Source organism: Poecilia reticulata, linkage group LG1, assembly GCF_000633615.1.
Source record: "Poecilia reticulata strain Guanapo linkage group LG1, Guppy_female_1.0+MT, whole genome shotgun sequence".
Lineage (NCBI taxonomy): Eukaryota > Metazoa > Chordata > Actinopteri > Cyprinodontiformes > Poeciliidae > Poecilia > Poecilia reticulata.
The window spans coordinates 10,856,770-10,881,279 of NC_024331.1; the positions used below are offsets into that span (position 1 = coordinate 10,856,770).

General features: G+C 41.0%; 1 protein-coding gene across 3 annotated transcripts in view; it reads right to left on the reverse strand.

Moving 5' to 3' along the window:
* Nucleotides 1-391: 391 nt before the first annotated feature.
* The window catches only part of LOC103462989 (E3 ubiquitin-protein ligase RBBP6-like), a 34,015-nt gene continuing 9,896 nt past the window's right edge, over nucleotides 392-24,510 (reverse strand). For 2 of the 3 annotated variants that reach the window (XM_008406085.2, XM_008406079.2), the window contains exons 12-20: nucleotides 23,158-23,215; nucleotides 23,026-23,074; nucleotides 22,618-22,941; nucleotides 22,383-22,478; nucleotides 18,316-19,873; nucleotides 14,294-14,844; nucleotides 14,094-14,164; nucleotides 13,902-13,989; nucleotides 392-2,209 (exon numbers count right to left, since the gene is read on the reverse strand). In XM_008406085.2, the coding sequence (XP_008404307.1) occupies nucleotides 1,267-2,209; nucleotides 13,902-13,989; nucleotides 14,094-14,164; nucleotides 14,294-14,844; nucleotides 18,316-19,873; nucleotides 22,383-22,478; nucleotides 22,618-22,941; nucleotides 23,026-23,074; nucleotides 23,158-23,215 (3,738 nt within the window). In that variant the 3' untranslated portion in view covers nucleotides 392-1,266. The remainder of the gene's footprint in view (nucleotides 2,210-13,901; nucleotides 13,990-14,093; nucleotides 14,165-14,293; nucleotides 14,845-18,315; nucleotides 19,874-22,382; nucleotides 22,479-22,617; nucleotides 22,942-23,025; nucleotides 23,075-23,157; nucleotides 23,216-24,510) is intronic. The other variant, XM_017305274.1, reaches the window with a different exon arrangement.

Below are 24,510 nucleotides of genomic sequence, written 5' to 3' on the forward strand. Positions count from 1 at the left end.
ATTGAACTGGAGACGGGACAAGAAATTCTCAGATATTTCATGTGTGAAGTAATGAAAAGAAGTTACTTTAAACTTTTTGTGCACTTCAATGCTATGTTCAAAAGGTTTTAATCAAGAACAAACATCTTTTAGAAATGTGATGTAAATTTGAGGGTTATATTTTTATATGAAAATAAACCAAATCTAATTAGGAAATAATTCCTCCAGTTGAATATTTTTACAATTTTGTGTTTTTATCAGTTTATTGTGTTGACCGTCACCAGAAACCCATCTGTGGAGTGTCCATATTTGGGCATTCCTTGCTCTGTCAGGTCTAAGTAGGAGGAAGATGAGCTGGTTAAATAATCCAGGTTATAACCATCTTATATTTAATGCAGCAGATCAAAAAGAATTTGATTTCAAAACTTATTTATTAAAACTGAAACATGTTATTTGAAAGAACAGTTATGCTCATTTTCACACCAGTTCATCCACAAACATTCTCTGCTGCAGCAATTGCACCTTAGAAACAAAAAAACTTCACAACTTATTCATCATTAAATAAACATCCTTGATTTACACAACCCAGTGTGGTCTGAATACACAACAGTCAGCTTTCACATTAATACCAGAAATTTTGTAAGCTGTAGCTAAATAATGTTTTACTTCCAAAGGATTTTTAAAATTTTTTTTATTATTTACATTTCCTTGTGGCAACTTATTTTCTTTTGATTAAACTGGATGGAAAAGGTGTTTCATGTAGATTCAGTCTTTGATAAAACATGAACTCCCGTATAAACAAACAAAAAAAAAAATTTAAGTTGAGAATTATAATTTTCAAATAACTGTGCTAAAACATGCAAAACTCCTAGCAGTCTTCTGGAAATAAAGCAATGACAGTTTGCTTGAAAAGCAAAAAGAACGGAGAACTGATGCAAAGCAAATCTCTGTACAGACCAACCGAAGCCGGCGGAGCAGCAGTCACATCCCTGAGTACAGTGGCTATTATTCCTCTCATTGCACCCACTGCTGTGGTCAACATGTCCCTTCTGCTCACTGACTGGTTCATAAAAATAGTGCTTCAGAGTCTCTCCTGACTAGATCCAGAGACCCCAAAAGCCATCCTGATGCAGCGTTGTCAGGGGCAACTATAGACAACGCTTGTGTTTGGAGCAATCCAGTAGAAAATGTCAGTTCTTCCTGAAACACTTCTCCATACCATTAACTTATAGTGGAACTGAATGTTTTTCCTTTACAAACATTACTGGGATGACTGTAGAAAAGATGTTAGCATGGAGGAGCTTCCTCCTCCTGTTTCTCCTCCACCTCCCTGTCTTTGCTCTTTTTGTGTTTCTTCTTCTTGTGTTTGCTCTTGTGTTGCTTGGGCTCCTTGTCTTTGTCCTGGCTGCTGTGTTTTTTGTGCTTCTTGTGTTTTTTGTGCTTCTTGTGTTTCTTCTTCTTCTTGTCGGCGGCGGTGGCTGAGTCGCTATGGTTGCTAAGCGACGGGCTCTGGGAGGGCCGAGTGGGGGAAGGGGTGGGGCTGCCGCTCCGCCCCCTCTCTGGCTCCGAGCCCTCCCCCTCGCTGTAGTCTGGGACAAAGGACGCCTCGTCCGTTTCGCGGGTCAGGTCTGAGCAGAGACGCTGTCTCCTGGGCTCCGGGTTCCGGCTGTCCTCCCGTCCTCCTCCAGCAGCTCTGTCCTCTTTCCCTGCTCCTCCTCTCCCCTCCTCTCTTCCTCCACCTTTCTTCTCCTCCTCCTTAGCTGAAGATCTTCTCTCCTCTTTGGTTCCTCTGCTCTCCTCCCTCACACATTTTGCTCTGTGTGGTTTGTCCGAGTCTTTCTGTGTAGTCCTGCTAGCCTTCCCCTCCTCCTTCTGCGTCTTCCCTTTCTTCTCCTCCCTGACTGCTCCCTTCTTCTCCTCCTTCACAGCCTCCTGGACTTCAGCTCTAACAGACTTTGCTGCGTCATGGTGTCCCTCTCTGCCTTTCTCTGCCAGTGGTGAAGGGTCCTTGGTCGGTGGGTTGGGATCATCTTCCTGTCCGTCGTCGTCGTCGTCTCTCTCCCACTTTGATCGCGGCGGTGGCTGGATGAGCGGCAGCTCCTGCGCTGGGCTGGGGGGCGGGCTGTGATGGCGGCCCCTCACAGGGCTGGCTAGAGGAAGCTCAGCAGCTTTAGAAGTTGCACTCTTCTTCTGCTCTCTGTTTGATTCGAGCTTTCTCTCTGGAGCCGACCTTTAGGAAAACATTTAAAGAAATGTTAAACTGAATGTAGGATTTGGAACATTTCAAAAGCTTTAACACATTTTTAAGAGCTAAAATATATGACAAAACTGAACTGATTGGTTTCCCACAATTTCTACCTTCTTTTATTTATAGAAGCAACCAATCGTGTTCATTTTAAAACCTTGATTTAAAATGTATGAACCCTAAATAAATTCTTGACCCCCTTCCAGACTACGTGTTGCTTGTTTTTATTAAGCATGTTTTTTTTATACACGAGTGGCCCGACTGGTGTTTGCTGTGGAGCAGTTGTTCCTGAAATGCAGTTTTATATATAATTTATTGAACACGGCGTGAAGACGCAGGTACACCAATCACACCACTGAAGCCTCTGCAGTTCAACTCCTCTCTCTCAAACTGGATGATCTGGAAGGTGTTCCAACAGAAAAGCTTCACTGGCATCACATTTATATGGATTTTATGAACAATCATATTTCTCTGGAGAATACTGCACAAAGTTTAAAAGCCACAGTGCTTGTGCTCAAAGCGAACCACAAATATAACCTACAGTCATGCTTTCAGACGTGAGCATTGAGCGTGCCGCAAGAATGATATGAACCAATAACTACGTGTGCGTTTACATCTAATTGCTTCATGTCTGCGCTGCAGCTTTATATAGTGGATATGTTCCCCGGCCCAGTTGGCCAGTGTGTTAGTGGGCTGGTGTTTTAGCTTGTGGAAAAGATCAACACAATCATTTTGTTATTGTCATTCTTAATTAAATTAATTACTTGCTCCCAATCACTTTGTGTGATATCCACAAAGACGCAATGAAAAGTTTACCTTTATTTGTGGAGATTTTAACATTTGATTTGTTGAAATATAAAATTGGATGTCACCTGGGCATGATAATTTGTTTTACCTTTAATTTGGCCCGAGCAGCTAAGTGCTGCGAAGGCCTATTGTAATCGCAGGATTTCTTATTGTTGTTGTTTTTATTATTTTTCCGTCACTTCGCGCGGCTATTTGGGGGCTTTATCATATTCAAAAACTCACCAAACTTCACCCAACATTGTCCCCAGACGAAAAGTTTCGGATTCTGGTGAAATCCGTAGTGGGGGTGACCAAACGGCTCTGTAGCCCCCCCCCAAAGTGAGTTGGAGCAAACCGTAGGTCGTAGAGATCTGAAATAGGTAGATCTCCCCAAATCAAGAAAAAAAGTCTCTTGGAGGTACCCCCTAAAATGCTCAGGGAGGCGGCCATTTTGGGTCAAAGGTCAAATTTTGGCCATTTTTCCATTTTACTCACATCGAACTTTAACAAACTCCTCCTAGGGTCTTTAACCTATTGGCTTCATTTTTGGTCAGGATGCAGTTAAGGGGTGGCATTAAAAGTTATCAAAATGGTGAGTTTTCGTACATGTATAGGGGGCGTTCCGGGGCGCCAAAGTTGGCGTACTCGCTACAGAAAACCAACCGCTACAACTTTCACATAGAAAGGTCAATTGGCACCAAACTTGGTATGAGGGATCCTGGTTGGATGCCTGACGAACCTATCTCGTCATAGTCTGACCTCACCTAAGCCCCGCCCCGTCAGAACAGGAAGTGACTTTTGTTTACTTGGAAAGATGCAACTCTGGGTCTCTTGACCTAATCAAGATGATCTGGTGTCAGATGACTGATAAGTTGGTCTCACTTGCTTCAAAGCGCCAAGAGTTTCGAGTGGAGGGCGTGGCCGTGGCAGAGCGGCCAAGTCACAGGTAACGCCGCCACCAGACGTTTGGCTCTAAATTCCACATGTCTCAGTCCAGCTGCACCAAACTCACTGAGATCGATCCTTGTCCACCCCCCAACATAAATCCAGTGGAAAATTTGGTGGGCATTGCCTAATTCCTCCACAGCGCTCCCTAGAATATCTTAAATAATCAGCCCCCAGCCATGCTTTATCCCACAATTAAGAAACTTGGTACACATGTGTAACTTGTCAGGACCTACAAAAAAGTCTCTTGGAGCCATGGTAAAACCCAACAGGAAGTCGGCCATTTTGGATCAAAGTCACCATTTTGTCTTTTTTCATTGATGTCGTATCTGGGTGAACTCGTCCTCAAGCTTTCCAGATCTTGAGGCATTGAGGGTCAAAAGTTAGCAAAGGAATTTTCCTATGTCAAAGCATGTGGGCGTGGCCAAGCCTCAAATCTGGCCATTCTCCATGAAACATGAAGGCTGGGGGAACTTCGCCAGAGCGTCAGCGGTGGCGAGAGAGTGGTGCTGCAGGAACCCCCACAGTGGCAAATAGGCCAGAGCGGCGCTGAGCTGCGAGGGCCTCCAATGCTGCCTGCGGCTTTAATTTTTATTTATTTTTTCTTCTTTCTTGATTTTCTTTTGTCTGTTTGAAATAAATAAATGAATGAATAAATAAATATAATGACCGTACTAAAACGACAGAATTTATGAATACAATGGTTGGTTTAGGTTTCTATCCGTTAATCTCAAGACCTACAAGAATAACCAAAGACAGTGCGTCTTTGATAATATTTTTTATAAATAAGTTCAATGTGAAAACAAAAAGTGGATTGCTGGTCACTGATATAACTGATCATTTGCCAGTGTATACCATGTTAGATATTAGTAAGCAGTTTAATTTAAATATGACAAAGCAAATTACTAATTTAGAGTAAAATCACCTGAAGCTGTGGAAGAATGAAAGTAGAATTATTAATCTATTATTGGCAAAATATTTATGTTGATGATGTTAATGAGTCATATAACATGCTTTTGGAAATATTTGTAAGAATTTATAATTATTGTTGTCCCCTTAACATGCAAAAATAGATTAACTCCCTGGATGACAAAGAGTTTGGAGAAAGCATGTAAAAGAAAAACAAGTTACAGTATGTACGGATTTTATTAAATGCCCAACTCAGAAAAAAGAAAGATATAAAATATATAAAAATAAGTTAACAGTGCTGAGGAAGCAAACAGAATTATTATGATTTTCCAATATGTTTTAAATATAACAGCACCACGGTGGAAAAAAAGAGGATATTGTTGAAGTCTTTAATAAGTACTTTGTTAATATTGGTCCTAATTTAGTAAACAAATTGCCTAAGGCTAGAGATTGAAAAAAAATTCTAAATTTAATATTGATAATATTAATACAATGTTCCTGGGAATAGTGAGTGAAAGTGATGTAATAGATGTATTAAAAAAAAATTAAATAAGAAATCTAAAGATTGTAATGATCTTGATATGGCTATCGTGAAAGAGATCATTTATAGTATTATTAAACCTCTCACTTATATTTGTAACAGATTATTCTAACTGGAACTTTTCCTGACAAAATGAAAATAAAGGGTTTTTCCAGTCCATAAAGATGGTGACAAGCAAATTTTATATCACAGGCCAATATCATTGCTACCGCAATTTTCAAAAATTTTGGAAAAATTATTCATAAAAAGGTTGGACTCCTTTCTTAATAAAAATAACATACCGAATGAGCAGCAGTACGGCTTCAGGAACAACGAACGGCTCCACAACTTTAGCTGTGATGGAGTTTGTAGAGCTCATTGCTGCAGCAGTTGACCAGTAGCTTAATACAGTAGGTCTGTAAAATGGATGGATGGATGTTTATTGACCTATGTAAGGCATTTGACACTATTGACCATGTACGACTACTAGGCAAATGTGAACTGTATGGCCTGCGGGGGGTTGCATATCAGTGGTTAAAGAGTTATTTGAGTAACAGATCACAATATGTACAAATTAACAACACAAAGTCACAGACTGAAATAGTTAAACGTTGTCTTCCTCAAGGCTCAGTCTTAAGACCTAAATTATTTATACTTAAAACGATATTTTATCAGTATCCAGTATTTTGAAGTTTATGTTTGCTGATGATACAAATTTCTTTTTTTCTGGAAAAAATATGGATGAATAAAAACAGTAGAAAAAGAATTAACTGAGTTGAAAACATGGTTTGATTATAATAAGCTGTCATTAAATGAAGGAAAAACTAAATCTATGGTATTCTCTGGTAATCGGATCCATAATAATGTAAAGTTATTCATAAATGGAGTTGAAATAGTGTTTATGAGACAGAAGTTTTAGGAATTAGACAATTAACTTAGTTGGAAGCCTCATCTAGAATATATTAGAAATAAAGTTGCAAAAACTATTTAAATATTGTTTAAAATAAAAGATTTAGTAAATGTTAAGGCCTTCCAACTTTAACATTTGCTAATGTTAAAAGCACAGATGAATTGAATGATTAATTGAATGTTAGATGAATTGAATGACTCAATTTCATCTAAATCCTCCTGAGATTGTGACGTATGAAGATCCAAATGGTACTTTTTAAAGGCCTAATTTCTCTGGGATTATACGTCCCTCTTTGGTTTTGCCTTATTCGTCTTATTGCTCAGAAATCTGGAAAAATGCAAGTAAAAGAAACATTGATATATTAGTTAAATTGCAAAACAAAAAAAGGCTATGAGGCTTATTAATAAGGTGGAATACTGTGAACCAACTGAAACTTTTCATTCAAAGTAATATATTAAAATCTAAAGATATTGTTTATATAAAAATACTGGAAATAATGTATAAAGCATTGAACAAAAACCTTCCTTCTGGTATTCAGAAATTATCTAAGCTAAGAGAATAAATATCATTTGCGAGGTTTGTTTATATTTGAATGTGCAAAAGAGGAAAGCCAGATAAAGTCTAGATGTGTTTCAGTTATTGGGGTGAAACTGTGGAATGAATTGAATGATGATTTTAAGTTATGTCCTTTCTTGGTGAGCTTTAAAAGAGCTCTAAAATGTAAAATGACAAAATCTTACGCTGTTATGTAGATTTATATATGGATTGTGAAGATATCTTGGTAGGTTGTTGGGTATAAAATAGAGTAGGCAAGAATAAGCTTGGCTTCAGCCTATTCCTTTTTTGGTAAATTATGGGTAAATTAGTGTTTTTCATTTAGTTTTTTTGTTTCCCGTGTTTAATAAAGACAATTTATCAAAATAAAGTGATTGATGATGATGATAATGATAACATCCAATCACACAAAGTTAAGGAAATTAGGGAAGATTTATTGGTGCACCCATACCCACAATAAAACTCCCTTCAGAAGTCACCAAACTAGAATAGTGTCATTTAATCTTTGTATAATTACATCTGCTCTATGAAGGCCTCAGAGGTTTGTTGGAGAAAATTAGAGAACAGCATCCTGAGAATCAAACAGGAAAAAAGTTGGGCGCATGTTATAAACAGTTCTAGATAAAAAATAAAAATCAAGATGGGAAATTGTAAAGAGTTGATTAGAAGATAAATGGAGCTAAATTTGAGACAATATTGGTAGAAAACCTTTTCATGGGTGTCTTTTGACACCCATGATTGAGGGCTAAATACAAATGCGAGTTGCAATTATTTTTCTTTTAGAAAACCATGTTTTCATTCATTTCGTAATTATGCAGTGTTTCCCCAAGTGTATTATAAGCCTGGGTGGCCTGCCAGGCTATCCATGACCTCCCATCCAGGCTAAGCGTTGCTTGTTTTTGTTTTCAGAAAAACAATAATCATTTTAAAAAATTCTAGTAATAGAAAATGCTTAATTTAAAAAAAAATTATTAAGCCAGACTGCAAGTGTCTCTGCTGCGCTGAGCATTTCGGAGCAAAATTATTTCTTGAAGATGGGTTTATATTTGACGCATTTAACAGGTCACAAAGCCAGGACGCATCAAGCTGCTTTAGTTCCATTTTATTATTTTTCTGGTTAATGTCCTCTGATAAGCAAGGCAAATCAATGGAGGATAAAAAGGACTCAATTTCATCTAAATCCTCCTGACATTGTGACGTATAAAGATCCGAATAGTACTTTTTAAAGGCCTAATTTCTCTGGGATTATACGTTCTAACTTTTCGGGGGTTTTCAATAGTGTTAATTGTTCATTTATTTTTCTCAGTTTTAAGTTGCTATGCCAACACTTTGTGCATTTTCTCCAAGTTCAAAAAGTTTTTGTTTGGACCTAATTATTGCTCTCTCCTTGATATGTATGCATAGTGTTGTTTTAGTTTCAGATTCACCAGTTCTCTGAACATGTCCTTATTTGGGGCATTTTGGTATGTTTTCTCAAGGTCAGAAATATGTCTTTCTAAAGTATTAAGCTAAACCTTATATTTCTTGTTTATTCCCTTAGTAAATTATATAATTTGGCCCTTCAGAAATGCTTTTGATGTGTCCCAAAAAATAAAAATATTTGGAGCAGATCTATTTGTTAAAATGAAGAAATTAATTTGTTCCCTAATGAAAGTAGAGAATTCAGGTTGTTTTAAGAGGGTAAAGTTGAGCCTCCATCTGTACTTTTCTTCTACCTTGTCAGGGACAGACACCGACATCACCAACGGAGAGTGATTCACTAGAGATGTGCCGATCAGGTTTTTTCCTGCCGATTCCGATCACCCATGAGGGCCGATCACCGATACCGATCACATAATTTCTTTTTTTAACCATAAGCACTACCGGTCACATTATGTGGAAAAAGGAACCATGAATTCACCTTAATTTAGACAAAATCTTGTTTTTAATAACTTTTTCCAAGAAAAAACCCCAAAACAGGCATTGTGCAAATTGTACTGCTATCAGTAATACCATCTTTAACCGACTGACAACATATGAAGGCTCTGAAGAGGCTAAATAATGCAAAAAGTCAAAATAAAACCTCTCAACATTGCCAAAAATTCAAGTATAAAACTTGACATTCAAAGGCAAATACAGGTTCCATTACAATAAACAATCCAGAGTTACTGAATGAAAACTTCCTGATAGCATGGCGGCTAGCTGATTACTGCTAGTTCTGAGTGGCCGTTTCTGACTGAGCGGCAGTGGTGGGAAGTACAAGTACTTCGTTACTGTACTTAAGTACAATTTTTGTGTATCTGTACTTTACTTAAGTAGATTTAATAATGGATACTTTCTACTTTTGCTCCACTACATTTGATATAGAAATATTAAATGCGTTCTTTGATAATTTCTTATGTTCTTTGACAATATAACCTGATATGTATGACAATATAATGATTGCTCATAATCTGTACTTGTATAACATCGCGTGTTTATCACTGATCACGCTCTAAGCTTGTGCTAAGCATTGTTGTACACGTCTTAAGCTCGTGGACAGTTGAACGGTCATTCCGTGTTTCATAACCTAATCACGCTCTGAGCCCATGCTGAACACCTTGAGACGTTGAGCGTAATCAGGTCATTCTGACCTGATTACGCTCTGGGCTTTGAACAATGGTTGGAGCTCGTGGTCGTTATGAAACAGGACGTGGATGCACTATTATTAGAAGAACCTTAGAGGAAATGGCCATTCTTCACTCTCACGCAAGGATGTTTGTTAAAGAGTATAAAGATGGGGTAGTCCCTCGTCTTGGCAGAGTCTGCTGTGGGTTGCGTACGGACGCCCAGCCACGTGATTGCTGCTCTGCTCAGACTGACGGCTCTCCAGACCTTTGTGTCATGGTAAGAGCGATTATAATAAAGGAAATGTATAGCATCACGTATCAATGTATGAATGATTGCTTTGCTGAAATCTGTGGCGGAATAAAAGACACATTTATTCCAGCAGGTCAGCGTGTCGACTCATTTTTGTTGCCAATCACCTCCGAACCTGTCCTACAGTAAGTATCTGTACTTTCTACTTCACTACATTTCTACAAAACTGTCCCGTTACTCGTTACATCCAAGTCGCATTGCGCTTTTTTTCCGTTAAAATGTGAAGTTCAGGGACTTACGGTGGCGCCGTAAAATCCAACCAATAACGTGACTTAGTGTCTGTTGTCACCCATCGGCTCCACCTTTACTCGCACGTGGAGCTCCAAGAAATGTGCAGTGGTTTTCTCTGAGCGGGAGAAGATGTTTGTCTATTCGTATTGCTGGTGCCTATCCAAGCTAACATTCTGGGCAAGAGGCGGGGTACACCCTGGACAGGTTGCCAGTCTGTCACAGGACAACACAGAGACAAACAGAACAAACAACCATGCACACACACACTCACACCTAGGGACAATCTAGAGAAGCCCATTAACCGAACAGTCATGTTTTTATACTGTGAGAGGAAACCGGAGTACCCGGAGAAAACCCACGCATGCACAGGGAGAACATGCAAACTCCATGCAGAAAGACCGGGGCTGGGAATTGAGGAGAACAGCTCTACCAACTGCGCCACTGTGCAGCCGAGTTTGAATTGATACTGGTTAAATTTATTTCAGCTCCAAGTATTTTATATCTAGGTGTTTTTATGGGAATGTGGATCTTTCAGATTAATTTGAGAAGCAATTTTGACAGGTAAACTTAATTTTATTGTGTCACGTAGCGTGGAGTGCTGGTCTTGGTTTTGATTTGGTCTCGAGTTCGGTGGTCTAGACTACAACTCTGCTACGTGGCTCTTTGGTTCCATGTCCTCCCCTGCCAGTTGGATTTATTTCAAAATAAAAGCCACTAGTGGCAAAAATAAATGAAGTTCATGCTATGTTAGGACAGGAGACCAGATGTTTCCATCCCTGAAATTATGATGCATAGAATCAAATATCTAAGTCTAAACTATGTTACAGAGAGTAAACACAACATGCTTCATCTGTGGCATTGTTCATTAAAATGGCACCTTATTGATGTATTGAAATTAAATACACTTAATGATATTAGCGATTAGGTAATGCATTCAGCAAGTACTTTTACTTTTAATACTTAAGTATTTTTAAAAGCCAGTACGTCTTTACTTTTACTTATGTGGTACTTTTACTTTTACTTAGGGTAGGGTTAGGGACCCGCTGCTCTAAGTCAGTACTCTTCCTGTACTGGGAACCTCCTSCTGCTGCTGCAACACCTTCTTCATCATCAGGCCAGTTCTGGGGTTCAAGATGCCAAACTCTGTCCGTCTCTCTCAAAGTTTCCCTCTTTTAGTTCTCAGTGTCAGCATTAGGGAAAGATAGGYTAGATTATTGATTTTACTTATTTGATTATTTCTGCTACTGAATTAAGCTGTACTGACCCTTGCAAAATTTCCTTACTAATAAAATAATTCATATTAAGAAAATCTAAAAGATGTTGTGGACATTCAATTATTGAGTCACCTTAAAGTTCTTTGATGGCTGTAAAATAGCTATGAAGTTTGATTCTGGGAGGAAAAAGTGGAAAATGTTTTATAGGTTGCTTTTAGCCAAAACTACAACATCCTTGGGACTCACCTGAGTCACTAAAACCAACCTGGTTCAGTAACAAGTGCAAGTTGTAATAAAGAGAAAGAGCGACCGTTAACAGGTGAAGCTCTGTGAAGCTAGTTGATTGCAGGCTGCTCAATCTGGCTAATTCACAGGGTGAAGAAGGTGGAACATCTGGATGGAGGWCGTTAGAAACCAGGCTAGTCTTTCTCGATGCCAGCTTAAGCAGAGTTTACTTAGTTCTGGACAGGGTAAAATCCCATCAGATTTAGAAAACTCAATTTACCCTTTAGATGGAGAGCTGGCTGCAACATCTCCCTCCTCTGAGAAGGGGAAGTAGAGAGAGAGAGAAGGTGGGGGAAGTGTTGCGCAACAATAGCGGGGACGGCGCCATTTTCGGCGTCTGGCTAATTCTTGACTCATATCAGGGAAAAAGTTCATTTTCATCTTGTCGAAGCAGACATTTCCTTTCTTTTTAGCCAAAGCCAAAATTTTCTCTTGATCTTGAAATCACAGAAGATGTATCAGAACGGGCCTTGGGGTGGTACAAGGTGGTTCACTTGGCCTGGGCTCTACAGTCATGGTTCTGTGTGCTCGTTCAATTTCTACCTCCAGCCGCTGAGCTGGAGGTGGAAATTATGAAGATGCCTTCGGTATCTAAGTTATGAAAAATTTCACAGGATACGTTCCCTCAGAGGCTTCTTTTAGTTCCAACTCATATATTCAGGTATATGATTTCTCCTGCTATGATTTTCAAGTTGGTCGATTTTCTTTTTAAGGAACCAGTCATCTTTTAGCTGCTTCTTCAGCTTCTTGAGCTCATTTACAACGTCCTCAGTATCACTGATTTGATTCTCCGCTTCTGCTACCCTTGTTAGCACTTTATCAAATGTAGCTTTCACTCCGTTGGTCGACTCCATTCGTCACAACTCCTTTGCCAGCAACCGATTTTTCGTCCTTCTTATCCTTCTTTCGGTCTTTGTTTTGAAGTCATGAATCCATTCCACACTACTTACTATAAGGCGCACCGGATTAAAAGGCGCACCTTCAATGAATGGCCTATTTTAAAACTTTTTCATATATAAGGCACACCACATTATAAGGCGCATAGAATAGACCAGTGGTTCTTAACCTGGGTTCGATCGAACCCCAGGGGTTTGATGAGTCGGTCTCAGTTGTTCGGCGGAGCCTCTGCTGCGGAGGTAAAGACACTTGTGTAAAGTCGTGATGACGCCCCGCTTTGCCATCACTTGCTGCAGAGGATCACGTTACATTGTTTAGMAAATCAGAGCTGCGGAGGAGCCCTGATTGAAGGAGATCCACTCTCAGCATGGATTTGAACTTGTGTCTTTAATTACTTCAGCAAAGCTCATAGTTTTTTACCAAATTCTGTAGCTTTCGGTGAACTTCTAAATCTGCTCCTTAGTCGCATCTTTTCGGGGTTGGTACTGCCTCTAGTGCCATGGGGAAGGTAACACAACTAATATAATTACATTAGTAAATCAGAATACCGCAAAGTCTTTATTATTTATTATTAATTTTTCATTCTCTTAAGAAAGTAGAGCTAATTAAATGATCTAAACAAGACCTTAAAGTGGTTCCAGTTTCTCTCGATGGCCAACCTGTTGAAACTGTGGCAAATTTTAAATAGCTTGGGTCGTTCCTGGACAGTCAGCTCGACTTTGCTAAAAACACTGACTATATGTTGAAGAACTGTTCTCAGAGACTCTACCTTTTAAGAAGACTTAGTGATCATGGGGTGACCCAACTAGACTCTAGTTGGGTCACCCCTATGTCTTGAATTTGGGGGGAAAAAAATCATTTTATTTATCACTACAGAAGGGTTCAATGAATGCGCATATGAAACCGGTGGGTTTGGTACCTCAAAAAAAGTTAAGAACCACTGGAATAGACGCTTCAGTTTGGGTTGCCAATTTGTTCCGTACTCTATTATTACACATCCACATTGTCCACATTGTAAAGAAGTGGTCCCAGAGTACTTTATATAGTAGTCTGCCCCAGTCGTCGTTTCACTCACGGCGTTGGTGTTGCGATATTGTGCCCAACTGCTTTCTGGGTAACACAGACCAACCGACACGCTGCTGCCGCGCAGTCTCTGTCTCTCTTGATAAATAATTGTATTGTCTTTCTATTGTACATATGGCACTTTAAATAACTAGCCAACACTTATTACAATCCAAGTGTTTTTTTTGTTTTTTTTTCAAAATGTATGTATATGAGGTGGTGAGTGACATTGTAATATTGATAAATTTGCAACATATTATATAGCCTTAGATTCAACATGATCAAATCTGGAAAACCTAAACAGGTTAGAAAATTTTTACAGGATTCTACCCTTTAATCTTTAATTGGAAGCTGTAACAAATCCACCAAAACAACTAGTTCAGAACCCAGAAATTCCTGGATTTAGAGCACATTTGGTTCAAACGACCAAAGCATTTGGTGGAAACAGCAGTAGAACAGGCTGACCTGGTGGAGGAAGACACATGGCTCGGCAGGGCCTTCCGACTGATCCTGGGTTTGCTTTTCACAGCCGTCTCCTGGTCTTCTTTGATCGCTGTTAGACAGCAGAAAAAAATATGTTCTGAACACTTTATTCATAAAACTTACTCACACTGTAAGTCATCTCTTAAACCGTGACTTCATAGAGCTCCCAATTACCTTCTCTTTGAGTAACAGCTGGTTTGTCTCCAGAGAGGCCACTCCTCTCTGTTCTGTCTTTGGACCGGCTCCTGGGAAGAGAGAATATAATTACATCCAGCAACAAGTGTGCTCACAGGAGGAAAAAATAAGTTATGTTTTCTATCAGGCATGGGAACAGACAACTGTGTGACAAGCAGCAAAGTGAGATGTATAACAACCTGTCAGGTTTAGCAGCCCTCTCTGCACCTTCCATCCTCTCCTTACAGGAACCACTTGGTTTCTCCTGATCTGTCAGTTTTTTGCAAAAGGCAGATTTCTCTCCGATTGTCATTTTATCCACAGAGACAGAGCGAGCTGCTCCACTTCCACTGCTGGGGGCCTTTCTCTCTGTCTTCACCTCCTTCTCTCCCTCTTCATCTCTGTCCTCAGATGCTCTCGGTCTGTCCCTGTCCCTGTTGGAGCCTGACTCTTTGTCTCTGTCTGAAGCAGGTGGCCTGTCCCGCTCCCTGTCTGAGCCTCGTTGTCTGTCTCCGGCGCTGCTGGGTCGCTCTCTGGAAGCTCCTTTATCCACAGATGCTGATGTCTCCTTCCTTCCGGGTCCCTCTGATGTACTTCTGTGTCTGTCTCCTTCCAAGCTGTGAAGAGCAGCGGATCGATCCGAGCCAGAGGAGGATTTCTCAGAACCGGACTGGGATCTGTCTGACGGTGCTGCCTCACTGCTGCCTCTTCTCCCCAGATCTCTGTTAAGCTTGATCTTTCTCACTGGCTTCTGTTGACAAAAACAACTAAGTTATTCCTGACAGTAAGAAAAAAAAAGTCATGGTTTGAACTCAAAATAATAGACCCAAGATATCAGCTGGTGACCTGAATCAAATGGTTTTCTTTTATGGAAGACTAAAAAAAACGTACTATTTTTTGTTCTTAGACGCAATATATAAGCCTTAAAACCTATTGTTTTACTATGGGTAAAAATGTTTCTTTACATATTTGTTTAACTGTCACATCGTGACAGTTTACTGAGACACATAATCTATGAAAAGATGGTCTCCTCCACCTCCTCCCTGAGCTACTATTGCTACCTGACGTCACACACCGCTCCTGGTCAGAAACAACCAATCAGAGCCAGGAGGAGAGTCTGAGCGCTGTCAATCAATCATGTACTCGCTGCTAAATGTGTTAATGGTGGAGAAACAACTTTAACAGTAAGTCATTGTTGGTGGCCATGCTAACTAGCCTTAGCATTCACTATTGGTTATGTTAGCTGCAGCGTAGCAAAGAGAAAGGGGATACAATGGCGAGCAGAATCACATGGAGAGGTGATTGACAGCACTAGGACCCTCCCCCTGGCTCTGATTAGTTTTGAAATAGAACTGGGAGGAGTCAGAGCTCGATTTTTTCACAAATTATCTGTCTCATACTCAGGGGTGAAAGTAGCTTTAAATTCTTGGGGGTGCTAAGACAAAAGTGTATTATTTTTTTTTAATATACATAATATATAAAAATTCTTCTTTGTGTGCCTTGGAGTTTCTGTGCTGATGAATTTTTTTGCGAAGCGATAAAAGCTGGGTAGCTCTTGAATTGCTACATAATGGAGTCATATTTCCTTCAGCCCACTGGCAATATTGACACCTTGAGATGCCATGAGACCTAAATTCTGAACATCATGGCATGGAGTGCATCCCAGTTTTCCATGTCTGGCATATAACCATTCATTTTAGCTTTTAAACTGGTTATATTGATCCTGTGTCCAGACAAAGGGATAATCAGTAGGCCTAGTAGTAGTAGGCCTGTTTGTTCTGAAGATCCTGCAGCTTCCACTTCTCTTCCTAACATGGCGCCTCCTCACCCTGACTCTCATACTGATAGGAGGAACCACAGAGCTCTGTTAGGTTAAAAGCACATCTTCTGAAGTTGGGATAYTTTTCCTCCAACAGGTTCCAGAGGAATCACCTCAAACCAGATGTTGAATGGAAATTTATTTCAATGTTTTTTTTAATGTCAGCTACTCATTTTAAACAGTGAAGAAAGTATCATCAATATTTCCACTAAATAAGAGACAAAAATAGCGTGTTTGATAGAGGAAAAGCCTCTCAGACTCCGAGCTCAAAGCAAGATGCCAGAACCTAGGTTGTTTTTAAATATTAGACAATTAATTTCACATAATTATCGCGGTAGAAGCCGTTTATTTAATATACGTTTGTCCTATTTGATGTTTGTTGTGAATGACATACTCTCAAATGAACGAGGTAATTAGTCCAAGTTTGTCATTTATTTAACGTTTAGAAATTACAGCGGCTGTGATGAGCCACAGCAAAGGTAAACAAAGGTAAAAAAGCCCAAACATGTGATCTACTCAAAACCACTCCTACCTTTTTACTCTATCTCCCTTTATAGTCTAAGCACACCGTTGTTGTGTCAACCGCCTACGCTCCGCAAGCCGAGCAGAGATTACGTTAAAACCATAACGTTCAGTCTGTTACGATATTAGGTTTTCAGACTTGATATTTATTTTGTGGTTATTAATAAGCTCTCCCCTGAACACAGCGGTGGTTAATTAAATAATTTAAACGTATGCTCTGCTAGTCAGAGTCAGACTTGATCTTTGAGTGGCATTTTTTTATTATCTTGGTAATAGAACTGAAATGCACATAATTGCGCAATACTTAGTTGCAACAATAATTACTGACATTATTATTTTTCTTGGGTCATTAATTTGAATATGTTTTGTTGATTTTTTGTTGTTGTTACATTTAATAAATTTACAAACGTTTTGATAAGGAGTCAGAGGAGGACGTGTTGGTCTCAGCGTCCTTGCAACGTTTAATTTGTCACCTACCGCCGAGATTGACCGGTCGGTCACAATCGACGTATTGAGCGTCCCTGCTCTAGCAAAGCACTTACAGTTCAGAAACGATAAGAAATGAGAAAAAAATGCTATTATTAACTGATAAAGTCCTTTTTTAGACTGTTCTAAAACAGTCTAAAACTAACCAGTCACGGCTGATTAGTGGGTTCACTCACGACACCCACTGTTTGTTTTTTGTTTTATTTTACAGCAGACAGCCGCTCCTCTCTCTTCACGGTACTGCACACCTACACTAAATCTTTTAGTGGTAAGCAGTACCCGACCATACCCACTTACTTTCACCCCTGCTCATACCATCCTGTCACAAAGAAGTGACAGTTTCAACAAGTAGAAAATATTTCTTTTCCTACTGCAACTTTAATGCACTATGCACCAAAGCACCAAAGAGCTTCTGGGACATGTTATAGTAAAAAATAAAAACTATTAATCCACATTTTCCACTTCCAACACCGATATCTCAGGTTTAGCATCAGCCGATACCAATCAGATACATAAAATCTGACTTTAAAGCTCTTTAAAAAAAAAAAAAAAAGACAAACGTAATAAATTACGAATTTATGTGATAACCTTGCACAACTACACTTAAATACACCAACATCTTCACAAGCTTGGTCAAACATGTAAAAACACAACTTTATTTTGTTTAGTTAGTATAATTTAGCCAATGTAAAATAAATAATAAAGCATGATGTTGGTCAGAGCACAAAACAGAGAATCATTAGCATCATCATCATCATTAGCTTGATCATTAGCAAAGAATGCATCTGCAGCTAAAAACAACCTTCTAATATCGACACGACAAGCTCAAGAATTGATTCATTATGATTAATTTTTCCAGCCCTAAGCATTTCACCTAAAAAGCATAAAAAATATTCCTATTAGGTATTTTTAAAGCTAAATGTAAATGTTGCAATACATATTTCCTGTGCTCATATTTAACTATGGACAAGCTCATAAAACCTAACATACTTTCTGACTTCCATTTAGATGCATTCCCTGTCCAATGCACCAGAATCAAGTGAGTGTTTCATTCCCAGTGCTCTGTAGAAGCCAATGACATGCTGAGGGGCAATCCTTTCATTAGGTTCAGGTAAGAAGGAGCAGAGAAGCATCTAGAGGGCCGGTCTCCTGCAACTTTTAGAAGTGTTTCTTCTTCAACACAACCTAGTCAAATAATGAGGTCATTAGTAGGACTCTGGAGAACTTGACTGCACCTAGGATGTGATTCAGTCATTTGATTCAAGTGTGTTGGACCAGGGAGACATCTAAGAGATGCAGGACACCGGCCCTCCAGAACCAGGACAGCCCACCCCTGATCTAGAAGTTCAGAAACAAACACAAAGCTCTGCTCAGAAGCTGTTGAAAGCAACTCACCGGACTGTCCAATAGAGGTCTTCGGTCTGCATCTGTACGGCCCAGTTCTCTGGTCCCTGACAGAGGAATTAAACTGGGCCTGTCAGAGGGCGGTGGGACTCTGTGAAAGGGGTTTGCATGCAAGTGTGTGTGGGGAACTGGACCGCCTCCATCTATTCTCCTCAGCTTGTCAGGGGGTCCAAGTAATGAGCGACAGTCGTCCCCCATTCTACTCCGACTCTCTAGTGGGGATGGAGGCCGCAGGATCAGTGGAGGTCTGTGCCCAGGGAGGAGGAGAGCGGTGCTCTTGGGATCTCTCCTGGTCTGTGAATCACGACCGGACCGGGGGCTTTCTTGGAGGGAGTGATGAGGTAGAGGCTGATTCTGGGAGGCCGTGGGAGGGGTCTTCACAACAGGTTTCACTGCAAAGCTTTTAGACTTCTCTTTCTTAGGGGCAGCTGAGACAGAAGCATCATCTGGCTTGGTCTTGGCAGTCTTACCCGGTTTGACAGCGGATGAGGAGATTGACGTGTCCTTCTTTGTGGTCGCCACTCCTTCTCCAGGCTTTTTCTTGACCTTCTCACTCTTTGCTTTGACGACCTGCACTTTAACTTTAGCTTTCACTTTTGGACCCTTGTCTGTCTTTGTTTTGTCAGTCTGGGTCTTCGATCCTGACTTGGCAGCTGGTTTAGTTGCAGCAATTGTGCCTTTGGAAGATGTACCTGTACGCATCACGGCAACACCTGTAAGGAGGGGCCTTGAGGAGATAGGAGGAGTGTTGGATATTTCATCCATTGGCTCATCTCTAACAGGCGTAGCGTCACCTCTGTCTACAGACTGCTGCTGCTCTGCTTCCTCTCCAGGCCTCTTCTTTTTGATTTTCTTTGACTTGAGGACTTTAGTGCTGGACTTGGCTCCTGATGAAGATGATGATGGGGGGTTGTGAGGTAACCCACACCTCTCCTCTTTGCCTCGTCTTCCTCTTCCCTGGGGAGAATAATCTCTGGATGACGCAGATATTTTCTCCCGCTCTCTGTCTCTGCTGCCATGACCTCGATGATGCAGAGGGGGTTGCTGGTTGTCAAAGTCTTTGTAGTATTTGTTGTACCAGTCTGCGTACTCCTTCTCCCATTGTCTGTACCGTTCTCTGTCCCAGCGGTCGTGACTTGCAGGACTGTGTCCCTTCAGCTCGTATGCTAGTAACTCCCGGGGAGGGGGCTTTCTTCCGCCAGGACTGCGGCTCCGATAGCCACCGGGGGAGCGTGACCGTGTTCGAGACCTGTAGACTCTGGGGCCTTCCGCTCCATCCCAGCCTCCAGCTCGATAAAGAGGTGAACGTGGTGAGCCGGAGCGCCGGTAGCCATAAGACCTTGAGCGAGAGCGGGACCTTGTCCTTGAACGTCCATAACTCCGTCCATTCCGTCTGGAGTAAGGGGAGCGGGGATAGGATCTGCCATGGGAGCGAGAACGGGACCGACTGGGAGAAAAAGAGTAAGACCTGGATCTAGATCTGGAGCGGGAATATGGAGAGCGGCTGAATGGAGAACGGCTGAATGGAGAACGGCTGTAGGACCGGGATCTGAAAGAGAGCAAGTTATTCAACAAGTCAGAAAAACGTATAGTCCCACTGCAGCGTGGCGTCACGCTGCAGTGACGCCACGCTGCGCATCTCCAAGTTAGGGAGCAAAAGCTGTTCAGTAACGTTGACTACCATTGGTTTTAGTTGTCAATATAACATTCTTAAGCTTAAATATAACCCTCCTGACCCCATTAGGGACATATGTGTGTGTGTGTGTGTGTATGTATGCATGAATGTATGTATGGAAGCTTAAATATACGCCTGATACATAAAAGGATAAGGGACGCCATGCTTTACTACTAATTGTCAACACTATGACAACTAAATAAGGTCAGGAAAAAGTTTTAATAATAAAAAAAAAAAAAATTGCAAGGCGATGCCAGTAGTTCAGTTATTTGACTCCAACTACTTTAACATTTAGATGTGATGTAGATTTCTGTGTGTTTCGGTTCCATTCAAAACCAAAACACTTATACCCCGAACTGACAGATTTTCAGTAGAGCAGGTGTTTAAATTAGCTAATCAACCACAGCTGTGTTAGATTAGCTTCAACAGCGGTAGCTAATCTGCACAGATCACTTAACTATAATGGCTTTAATAAACATCAAGCCTGAAAACATAATACTGTAACAGACTAAATGTTTTGTTCTCCCTGGGGAAAATGTTTGCATGTTTTTTTTTTCTTTCCCAACTAGAATTGCACCGCTCTATGTTGGCAGCACATTGGAGTTGCTCTGTACTTTTGTTGGGATTTTTTCTCTTTTTCAAACTTTGATTCCTGTCTCTTTGGACAACTGTTGCTTCTGGTTTGAATACTGTGCAGTTGGAGTTCTTTAATTTCCCTTTGGGATTAATAAAGTATTTTGAATTTGAACTTGGTGTTGAATCCTAATACATTAGCAGCATTGTTGTTAGTTGCCATAACAACGAGTCTGTATGGAGCATAGCGAACAAAGATCGAGATAAAAGAATACAATTGTTTTTCAGTTATTCTTCAACGTTTTTTGTGTTATTTTTTTTCTGTGACACTGCACTGAATTAATACCTACATATCTAGGTTTTATTTTGTTAACACAATTGTTTTACAGCAGCAGTGGCAATGGATGGCATGTAAAAGAATAGTCTATTGCTCTACAGTGAGGGGCACATGCACAAGATTTCCAGATGTAATAACAATAATATGCAACAGGTCAGTAGTTAAAACACCATACTGCAAGCTATGCACAGTGACTCTAGAATAAGCCTGGCGCAATATGCAATCAATCCCATAATAAATTAAAATGAGCTTTATCATTTCCATTCTGGTTAATATTTTTGAATACCAATTTTCTTTCAAATTCAAACTATTGATCCCAAAGGGAAATTAAATAATTAAAAATAAAATGTTTACAGAGACACAATCCTTTTTATTTATGATTTGGGTTGTGTGTGTCTGTATTTTCTGTTTTATTTATTGACTTTGTTTTTCATTTTGATTATTTAAAATATCTTCCAGTTTCAGGATGGCAAGGTGTTCATAAGGACCCTGTTTCAGAAAGCAGAGTTAACAAGCTCTGAGTAGAAAGCGGTAACTCTGAACAAACCTACCCAGCTCTATGACAATCAGGGTTTTTGGTTTCAGAACAGGAGATATCAACTAGGTAACTCCATTCTGAGTCAAGTTGCCCATGAACTAAGCGTGAGCGAGAATATAGAAAAGTCCTCATCAATGGAATGTAGATAACATGATTCAAATAGCAGCTACTTATAAATGTTAGACCCAATGATGTACAGCTCAACAATGGGAGGGCTCATATTTAAAAAGCTCCATTATAAAATTAAAATTTGCCTAAAAATACGTTTTTCATGCCTGATACCAATAACATAAAGAAACCAGCCAGGGATTAAACCCTGGTGTTCGGTAGAACCTCATCATGTTAGTGTGAGTAACAGATTCATATTCACCTCATAGGCGCCTCAGCTGTACATTCACAGTACAGTTTATGTGCTATAGTAACTTTTCTAACGAGATCTGGTTGGCATTAAAACAAAGTGCAGCACAAAGAATGTCCTCGTTGTGTCATATTTAGTCATGTGCAGGTGGACGTTTTAACTAAGGCAAAAAACAGTAACGCTAGAGAATATATTAGTCTGGGAATGATGAAAAAACCTAACAGCAGTGTGATCACCCTCGTCTGACAGGGATTTCTGCAGAGTATCTACTCTCCAATATGTACAGGCTCCCACAGAAAAGAACACTTCATTTCTGACGCTTTCCTTGGGCCAGGTTTCAGCTAAAACATAGAACAAACTCAGGGTTTGTTCAAACAATCCTGCTGCCAAGCAGGCATGGTTCACAGAGTACGTTGCAGTATTAAGTTGACTCCGGATAGCTGATACATAGCTTTCTGAAACGGGAAAACCCAGGATATGCACATAGTTACCCCAGAACTTACTCAGAATTTTCACATAGCCTGCTTTCTGAAACGGGACACTGGAGTCAGTGTAGAAATTTTTTCACAAGGTTTACCTGGAATATGACCGTCTTCGTCGCTTTGATGCATTTCTGTATTTCATGAGTTCTTCATGGAAATCTTTAGTGAACTCATCCAGCTTAGACGTAACTCTGTTATTGGCAGGGAACAGAAACAGTCATCATCCCATTTTACCTTCTACTGCTTTCATTCATGTCATAATCTCTTACTAAGCTCTGGAGTTTAAACAACAATAATTACTAAGCAGCAAAGCAAAAACCAAACACGTACTTGTCCTGTCGATGATGCCTTTGTCTGTAGAAGTCTTCTTTTGAGAGAGGGGGTTGTGGCAGGGATGGAGGCAATGGCATGAGAGGGGGCTGGGCACCAGGAGTGACCCAGGGGGGGTTAAGGCCAGGTGGACCAGGGGCATAAACCGGCTGAGGCTGGAAACTAATAGCAGGAGGGGGAATGAGACCTGGCCCTGCGCTGTACTGGGGAATGTAGGTCTGCGGTGCCGGTTGGTATAGGGCAGCTGGGTAGACTTGGGGTGCGGGGGCAAGAGCAGGAGTGCTCTGCACATGAGAGGAGGGATGCTCTCCTCTGCTTCTGTACCTGAAAAAACAAAAAAAAAAAAAGATGAGGGAAGCTTCCTATACAAATGGAAGAGACTGGAGCACACTGGTGGACAGGTTTTACCAGTGTCTGTTTCCTCCTCGGTGAGACTGGTTGGATCGTGGTTGGTGACCTAACAGAGCATAGATTTGGTTTAGATAAAAACAATCTTTTTAAAATATTTAAAAAGATTGCAATAAATAAAATGCTTCTAACCTGATGGATGGCTTGGTCTTGAAGGGGGCAGGTGGCCAATAACAGGTAAACTGTAGCTCTGTGGAAAACATTTAAGACATTTCACAGCTTACAGATTGTTGTTTTCAGTTGAGTTTCTGCTTACATGCAAGTCTAAATTATTTATCCGAAATTTACATTTGAAGTAGGGCTACACAATAAGGAAAACCTTTGAAGGCAACAACATGAATATTGTGATGAAATCAGTTGTGATTCATCCAATGCGATTAGTGTCCAGTATTCAACTCTGCTTCTGTCCAACCAGCTAAATATCACCAACATGTCAAATGAAAGTTCCTAACACAGAGAACACAACAGCCAATAATCATTGTACGCTCATCAGTCTGTAATATTGCAATGTTGATCGATTTGTAATAAACTATGCAGCTTTAATTTGAAGCTCAAAACCACTTTGTAGGGCTGCTTAAAGAAATCAGAGCATAAATGAAATTAGATCATTTAAAGGTTGACTGTCCCAATTGGCCTCTCCTTGGGCTGCCACCTTATCGTGGTGGAGGGATTTGAGTCTCCCAATGATCCTAGGAGCTATGCAGTTATGCCCCTGGTAGGGTCACCCAAGGCAGACAGGTCCTAGGTGAGGAACAAGACAAAGTGCAGCCTGAAGACCCCTTATGGCTCTGGCGTTCCCTCGCCGGGACGCGGGCCACTGGGGCCCCACTCTCGAGCCCCCAAAGGTGAGCCTGTCGGAGGGGCCAAAGGGGTCGGGTGCAGTGTGTTACGGGAGGCAGTCAAGGGAGGGTGCCCTGGCAGTCTGATCCTCGGCTGCAGAAGCTGGCTCTTGGGACGTGGAATGTCACCTCTCTGGTGGGGAAGGAACCGGAGCTAGTGTTCCGGTTCCTTCCCCACCAGGCTACGAGGGAGGCTCCCTCCCTCGTAGCCTCCCTCCCCGCCTACGAGGGAGGGAGGCTACCCTCCCTCCGCCTACGAGTGGGGGGACAGGTTCTGACTGTTGTCTGTGCTTACGGGCCAAACAGCAGTTCAGATTACCCACCCTTCTTGGAGTCCTTAGAGGGGGTACTGGAGAGTGCCCCTCCTGGGGACTTCCTTGATCTACTGGGGGACTTCAACGCTCACGTGGGCAATGACAGTGAGACCTGGAGRGGCGTGGTTGGGAGGAACGGCCCCCCCAATCTGAACCCAAGCGGTGTTCTGTTGTTGGACTTCTGTGCTCGTCACGGATTGTCCATCACGAACACCATGCTCAGGCATAAGGGTGTCCATATGTGCACTTGGCACCAGGACACCCTAGGTCGTAGTTCGATGATCGATTTGTCATCGTTTCATCGGATCTGCGGCCATATGTCTTGGACACTC